We start from the raw sequence: 8,712 nt of genomic DNA on the forward strand, positions 1-8,712 counted from the left end.
AAATAATTCTGAATAACAACTATGGAAAAATTGGAAGAAAAATAAAGGTTAAATGAAGAGATTAGGGAGGGGAAAATGGAACTGGGAAAGAAAATTAGTCGAACGAGGCGAACGATACACTAGAATATCTACGATTCATGTGATTGTAAATATATAGTATATAAATAACGTAACGTTAATTAACGATATGCCGTACGTGTTACACTAAAGAAACAAACAAGAAAAAAAAATAAATAACGTTACTGTGTAATTTTTCGGATCGTAAACGCATTCGAATGGGTCTGGCCGCCCGTGCTAACCGGCTCGAAATTGTGTTCGAAACAACAGCTGGTTTCGAGAGTTCTAGATCGAGAATATTCGTGTCGTTTGATTCGTTCAAATCATTAGTCACTATATCGCAAACTTCTGTACATTCCTTTGATCGATAAATAACGTATATATTTAACTACATTTTTCTTGTATTCAATCGAATCTATTCTAAGAAATTCTCGATATGAGAAGATGTTTGCAAGAACAAACACGAAGAGAAAAAATAAAGAGAGAAAAAAAAATGAAAAAATTAAAAGTGCGGGAAAAGACAAAAAAGATTAGAAGAAAAGTAAAAGGCAGCACTGTCGCGTATTTCTGGCATATTGGTGCATCGAGCAACAAAAAGAAACGCAGCTATGTTCAGTGCGTTTCTGGATAGCACGGGCCGGCCACACGCGATTAGATGTAACACCTAATTAAACGCCTAGCGTAAGAACGGATATAAATGAAGGATTATATTGTCTGATATAATGTAATCAGGTATGGACGTACACGCGTATACGTGAATTTTTCGCGGCAATCAGTGATTGTGTGTGCATGAAATTACACGCGTGTGAAATTCTGTGTGCGAACAGACGAATGATATTGAAAGGAAGAAAGAAAAAAAAGAATGTATGCTTGTACATGCGACACTCGAAGAAGGAACGAAAGAAAATGAAAGAAAGGGAGAGAAAGAGAAAGAGTGCGAGAGAAAAATAGAGAAAAAGTGTGAAAGAGTAAGTGAACAAAAAAAAAGAAACACATACGCGAAAAGTAAAAAAAAAGTTGTTCGTTGGACTGACGTGATAAGGCGTTGGTCGAATGACGCATCTTAAAATAAAAAAGGGACGACCGGGAACAATCTTCTTGTACCGTTTCTTCCCTTTCTTCTTCCCGTGCCTCGCGAGGCTACTTGTAACGAAACATAAAAAGAAAGGGCTAAAGATAGGGTTCACCTCGAGGCTACAATTAAAGCTTGCCCGTTTACTGTACCCTTTCTTGTTACAACAACTGAAGCCTCACCTCGCCAGGTGGAAGAAGAAAGTTGTAATTTTCGCGCTCGTCCTCGTCGCCCCTTTATTATGACAGATAACAAAGAGGAGACGAGAGAAAAGGTTAAGATGGCGATGATAATGGTGATGATGGTTATAATAATGATGATTTAAATAAAAAAACGTCGTCTAAGGTATACTAATGTCGTAGGCAGCATTGAATTTTTGTACCATTGTCTATAGTAGCTCTTAAGTGTCGCGGATTTTTTTGTTCTTAAGATGCCAGCCTTTGCAGGCTTGAGTACGTATATAACTTATGTATTCTCGGTTTTGTCGATTGCTCGCGGGGCAGATATTGATTTTAGATGATATTATGTGATTGATTCGATTATTCTTCTATTACTCAAATTGCATAAATGTAGTACATTTTTAGTAATTTTTTTCTTTTATTTCAAATTTATGATATTCCATGTAAATATATAATAATGTTTAAAATTTTATTTAAGTAAATAATATTTTTTGATATATTTTTGTCAGATTTATCTTTGAAATCAGAAACCATCTATATCAAATCAGCCCCAGCGAAAAATACGTACCCGTTCCCGAGAGTCGCGGTACGCGAATATCGAAAGATCCTTTTTCGTGTGATGATTGACCGTCCTGACAGTTCGTCGATGTGCTCTTATGCGTAGATACTCGAAGTTAGTTTTTTCGATAGTAGAAATAATACGAATAAGAGATGGTGATGAGATTCTGATTGAAAATAAATTAGAATTAACGATCTAGCAATCAGTTTTACGACTGAAGTTGCGAATTCAATTATTTAAAAAAAAAAAAAAAAAAAAAAAAAAAAAATTAAAAATGAAGTTATTAGTGCGTTATACGATGAAAGTCGTGATCGATAGTGGAAATGGATCGCAGATAAGACAATTTCATAAAGAAATAAATTTTGTCAAAAGAATATTGTATATTGATGCGGTGTGAAATTTATCTCTGCGAAATAATAGATGGATATTGATTCCGTAATATTGATTGCGTATGTATAATTATTGTGATTTTAACCCTCTACCGCTTATTACTATTAAAATATTATACTTATTTACGATAATATTGTATCTTGTAAATAATTTTAAAAAAAATACGTAGTGTAAATGAATTCAATCGATACAATCGTATAATTCGATATTTATGTGATATTTAATAATGTGATTAATTATTTTTGCTTCGTTCGTACAATTTTATTTATTTTTTTTTTTTTTTTTAGATAAAACTATCATTATATCTAAATGAATATACTGTTATTGTTTCGTTTTATATTCCATTATGCTTGTTTTATTATTAATAATTGATTTTTTATGTCTTATGTAAATCCGATTGTAATTGATACGTAGAAATTAATTTTTTGCTGTAGAGGGTTAGAAATAAATAAAAAATACACAGTCGTCGATCGAAACCCTCGGGACGGAGAAGATTTCATCAATTCCTCATTATCGACGATATTAATATACATCTCGTCGCGCTTATCTTCTTGCAAAAAATAAATAGAAAGCCATATTGAGACTCCTGACACTTTAACAATATCCACGGTTCTTCGTTCTGTGAAAATACGAATGAAGATTGATATTAACATTGATATTTAAAAATACTTGAAAAATAATAGAATGATTTCCGTTCGATGAGAAAATTCAGGAGTCTTGATCGAGACAGGAGAAAATCGATCCATCGTGAACATGTTCAGTTTCAGAGACAACTTCTCATAGTTACGTTTCCAATGCGCGACAGATCACACGTAGCAATGGGTCTAATTAATCGTTAACGCGTGCCGTTTGCCAATTCGAACGTTCGACGAAGCTAATAACAAGCATTTTAAATCACACGCAACGTACAATCGATTCAAAATAATAAAACGATCGAAGAGAAGAAGAGGTTAGGGATCAACGGAAAGGAAAATGGCGGGGAAAGCATTTGTCGAGCGCCCGAATAAGCGAACATTGATTTAAAAATTAACGTAAATAAATTAAACGAAATTTTGAAAAAATAATAACCCTCGAAACAAGCCTCGTCTCGCAGATTCTATAATGTACACCTTTGAGTGCTTTAGAATAAATCGGAATAGACTTTAACGAATCCGTGAGATGATGCCGAGGAAATACAATTGCGTGGATGGATGGAGGATGAGAAACGAGCGGGAGTACGGACGCATAGATGAAATGTATGTGTGAGAAGGTAAAGAAAGAAAGATAAGAAGAGAAAATGATCGGTCTGAAAGTGAGAGGAAGAAAGAGAGAAAGAGAGAGAAAGATAATAAATCAATGTTAAACCGATCATTGCCGATTTACAATTTTGAAAGACACATCTTCGTTATTCGCCATTTCTCTGCATAAGTTTAACCTCGGTTTCATGGCATGCTGGACGCTGCTCTCCTAAGGGCATAAATCGCAACTGAATTGACCGATGCTTTGTGTGGATTTCTCTGTTTTGTAAAAAATTAAAAGAGAATTAATGAATTATTACAAATAATCGATACGAATGCACAGGACATTTTTAATGCATTGGAAAGTGCCAGATGCGAGCGTTTATCATCACAATGGGGCATCGTCCACATCAAAATGTACATTACACACGAAGTTTCAGCGTTTACGTTTTTTTTTTCAAGGTATCGTGACAACAGGGATGAGAAGAACTGTCCCGTTCTATGTGTGTAAGAACCATAAAGCTTAATGAAGAACATTATACTATGAATTACGGGATACTAAATAAAAGTAAGCCAAACCGTTAATTGATTCTAATATTTCTTTTACCTTTATAATAATAAACGAAATATATACCTTTTTATTTAAATTTTCATTTTATTATATTGAAAATTTACAATAGATATATCGATAAATATTTTTATTTTAAATTTAATAATATAAAATATAAATTTTAAATAACTCAATAAAAATGAGCTTGTTACATTGATAAAAAAGTACAAAAATTTTTGTAAGTACTGGACGTTTATTATGCATATATCGAAAAAGTTATAAATGCTGTATATTATAATATTTCTTTTATATATAAATTCTTGTACATGCGATCGTAAAAAATAAAAAAAAAAATTTTATTCAGATTTTTTGTTTCTATCGCGAGTTTTCATACAATTTAAAATGATTTTTTGAAAATGTATAAGATAGCAGGCACTTATAAGACGAAAAATACCCATCAGCATTGATTGGATAAATAATTCTCGAATAGAATTAAATGGTGACATTCCAGAACATAAAACAGTTAATATAAAACCTTCCATACCAACAGTAGAGAAAAATTTTCCAGCCTAAAAAATATTTTATTTTATCAAATGCATTAATGTTAATTAAATTAAAATAAAATTTTAATTTTACTTACCAATGCATCTTTAAAAAGTTTGTCTGCTACTAATTCTGGACTGACAAGGGAACTAGTACTCGATATGAGTTTTGTTTCAAGAGGTTTAGATAATTCTTCTATTGCAAAACCTGGAGTGTTAGTATCTGGAGGCAAACTCAAAGTTACAGAAATATTATAAGGAGCAAGTTCCATAGATATACTTTCTGCCAAGCCACGAAGCGCAAATTTTGTACTACAATAAGCTGAATAACCAAATATACCTAGAAAACAAAAAAAAAAAAAATGAATTATACAATATAAATATATTTAAATATAATGATAATATATACCTAATAATGCAGCTTGAGAAGAAGTAAATACAATAATTCCTTCTTGTGCAGCTTTCATTCTTTGAACAACAGCTTTTGTACAATAATAAGATCCTAAGAAATTAATATTAATCATTTTTTGTAAATCTGCTGGTGAAGTGTCTTCAATTTTGCCACAAATTGCAGTTCCAGCACAATTCACTAACATATATATAGGTCCCATAGTTTTTTCTATGTCATTTAAAGCTTTATCAATTGCATCATAATCTTCACCAACATCTAAAGATAAATATTCAACTTTTTGAATATCCTTATTTTTGCATGCATGAATGATTTCATTTCTTGCAATTTCTAATTTCTGAATATCTCTTGCAATTATTGTCACATGTGCTCCATATTTGGCAGCAAGAATTGCAATACATTTTCCTATTCCACTAGATCCACCAGTTACCTGAAACAAAAATATTAAAAAAAAAAATGATTTTATAAAAAGAATATCCAAAACTTTTAAAAATATATAATTATGATTAATTTGGAAAAGTCGCATAATTTATCGTTAAAATGAATTAAAGATAATTTAATAAATATTTTCATATAAAATATTTATAAAATTTAAATATTTTATAATGTCATTATTAAAAAAATAATTTTTAATAAAAAAGAAGAAAATAGAAATTTATATAATTTTTTTATTTTATTTATATCGTAGAATTTTTTTAGAGGTTAGGTTAGTATCAATATCTGATTACTTACAACAACATGCTTTTTATTAACGTTTTTTAGTCGTCTTCGCCAAAAGAAATATCTCACAAACAAAACAATGATTAGTAAAGCAATAATTATTAGTATTATATTAAAAATTAGTATCATTATTTTTGTTCAATAAAGCTTTTAATAAATGCTACACGAATTCAATTCGTACATTTATACGTAATACTACTATTAAAACACAATTTATATCTAATATCTATAACATTATTATGAAATTTATGTTTTGCAATTTACTCGTAAATTTTGAAGTTAATACATATGTACGTACTTTGCATACAAAGACAAATAATCAAGTATATAAGTATGTGATGTAATTGTTCATGATGTTAAAACTGAAATTTTATCTATATATTTTGATTTTTAAATCAAATCATCAAATAATATATCAAAAATGATATTAATATATCATTATAATATTTTATAAATATTTCATATAATATAATAATATATATATTAAAATGTCCGTTAGAAATCAAATTGCGCCGTGTCTTAAGCGCATAGCAAGTGTAGACAAGGAGAGCTAGCTAGATAGAAAGAAAAAGATAGAAATAGGATAAAAATAGGAAATAGGGTAGAAACAGTACTACTAGTGCCATCTCTTGGCAAAAATATTTCTTTAACTCATAGATAGCATTCTAAGCATAGCAAGAATGTAGACAAGGAGAGCTAGCTAGATAGAAAGAAAAAGATAGAAATAGGAAATAGGGTAGAAACAGTACTACTAGTGCCATCTCTTGGCAAAAATATTTCATAGAAATAGGAAATAGGGTAGAAACAGTACTACTAGTGCCATCTCTTGGCAAAAATATTTCATAGAAATAGGAAATAGGGTAGAAACAGTACTACTAGTGCCATCTCTTGGCAAAAATATTTCTTTAACTCATAGATGGCATTCTAAGTAGTCTAATATTTTGCGTGGTCGGTATTTCAGAACAAATAATCCTTTCGATTTTGTTTTATGCTGTATCGGTAACTAATCTTAGAAATAATACTAATATGATAAAAGAAGTTCTATTTCATCTATAATTCTTTCGCAATATCTATGATTCTGAGACAAAAATATTATTTTATTAATAATACGATATAATTTATATTAACATTATTCGATAAATCTAATTGTATTTATTTACATTGAAAATATTTAGATTATGCGATAAAAGAACAAAACTTTTATTCATACTTATATTTTATTAATTATTGATGCACAATATTTTGCACAAATTATTAAACACCTTAAATCTTTATTTTAAATAATTCTTGACACGTGGCTCCCTACGTATTCATTTTAAGAACTTCTTTGACATAATACATTTGCTCTGATGATAATATTATTCACAATTAACGATATTTCTCCAAAAAAAAAAAAAGAAAAGAAAAGAAAAGAAAATAATTCTCCTTTTTCTCATTCATATTAAAAATTTCTCCACTACCTACAAATAAAACACAATATTTTAAGTTTTATCCTAAATAATATTATCGTAAATAAAACTTATCATCATCTTTTATCGCACAACTTTCTTCTCCGCGACAAACGTTCGTTATAAGAAAACGTAAAGCGTGAAATATATATCGTAATCAAACGTATATCGGAATATATCATTATTCAAATCGGTAGCTTAAATGCATTGCGCGTGGTAGTCGAGATGAAAAAGCTTCCGAAACGCGGATCGATCCTGCGCTCGGTGCACCGCTTCAGGGCGGGTTGCATACAAATAGGTTCCGGACAAAACACGAGAAAATTTTTAAGGAAGCAAGTTGAAATTGGCCCCTTTCGTCCGCGCACGACTCGACTTTTTAGACCCCTTAATCCGTGTGTATCGTCGACCGAAACGGGCTGCGAGTTGACCGGAAAGATTATTAATTAGCCGGCCCCGGGAACTTGAATAGTTCGGTGCTCGTGAAAAGGGGTGGGGGCAGATAGGTCGTACGTGCATTCACCCCCGTTACCGAGGGGCAAAGTCCCCGCTTCACCCCTACCGTTATCCTTCGAGCAAAAGGTCACGTACTACCACCCTGTCGATCGTTCACCTCGTCCTGGGAGTCGCTCCTGGTAGTCAGGTTAAAGCGGAAGGTATGAAAAACTGTTCTCCTGCATTTCGGATATGAGCAACGCGGACGTGAAAAGGGGATGAGCCGCAATAATTTCCCGTCTGATCAAATGTAAATTAAGTGTTTTTTTTTTTCTTTTTCTCTTCTTCTATTTTCAAATAATAAACAACAAAGTTTGAACGATCAAATTTCGACAGAATATCTGTCGAAATCGAACGTGTATCGATAGGAAAGGATGAATTTAACGAATATCAAGCTTTTTATATTCTCTTGCATAATTAAATTACAATTTCAATTAATTATATTTGAGACACATTGCGACAACAGAGAAGATTACAATTTTTGTTCGTTTTTCTCGATATAAATGAACTATATAACTATATATGAAATTTCTCGTTAATGATTACGTATTGTAGAAATGTAGAATAGAAATTTATTGTATCCAATGTCTACGTTCACAGAAACAGGTGAACGTACGTACACTTCACGATATAAATTATCCATTATATTTGAACGTATTGCGGGAAAGCGTAATATATTTGTTCTTTAACACACTGTATAAGCCATTCATATTATAAATTATAGTTTTGCAACATAACGATAATGAAAAGGGACGTTTTGTTCCTTTTTCCTTTTTTTTCTCCGTTAAATCGTTGCTCGTTTCACACTTTATGACACGATATATAAAATAAAATAGCGAAAATCATTTCATACGTTCCTCGCCTCCATAATCCAATAAGAAAATGCACAACGAACTTGGGATTATAAACACCCAAATATTTTCCATTTTTATTCTTCCCTCCCCCTTAATTACATTATTTATCACTCGGTCGTTAAAAATCGATCGATTGGATATTTATTCCACTCTTATTATCATCCCCCCTTCGATCGATTTTTAATAACACGTCCTAATTAACATCCCTCGTTATTCCCAATCT

The 8,712-nt window shown here is 31.1% G+C and overlaps 1 protein-coding gene and 1 long non-coding RNA gene across 2 annotated transcripts; one reads left to right on the forward strand and one right to left on the reverse strand.

Moving 5' to 3' along the window:
• Positions 1 to 4,059, forward strand: LOC107964583. Its single transcript, XR_001703334.2, has 2 exons — positions 1 to 789; positions 3,937 to 4,059. It is a non-coding gene; the product is annotated as an uncharacterized LOC107964583 (long non-coding RNA).
• Positions 4,060 to 4,378: 319 nt separating this feature from the next.
• Positions 4,379 to 6,045, reverse strand: LOC408892 (3-ketodihydrosphingosine reductase). Its single transcript, XM_392423.7, has 4 exons — positions 5,708 to 6,045; positions 4,976 to 5,405; positions 4,665 to 4,906; positions 4,379 to 4,593 (listed from the first exon to the last, which is right to left on the reverse strand). Exons 1-4 carry the CDS (start codon positions 5,822 to 5,824, stop codon positions 4,381 to 4,383), a joined length of 1,002 nt encoding a protein of 333 aa, XP_392423.2. The 5' UTR covers positions 5,825 to 6,045; the 3' UTR covers positions 4,379 to 4,380.
• Between the last annotated feature and the right edge of the window lie 2,667 nt (positions 6,046 to 8,712).

The sequence above is a fragment of the Apis mellifera genome, linkage group LG6 (assembly GCF_003254395.2).
Source record: "Apis mellifera strain DH4 linkage group LG6, Amel_HAv3.1, whole genome shotgun sequence".
NCBI lineage: Eukaryota > Metazoa > Arthropoda > Insecta > Hymenoptera > Apidae > Apis > Apis mellifera.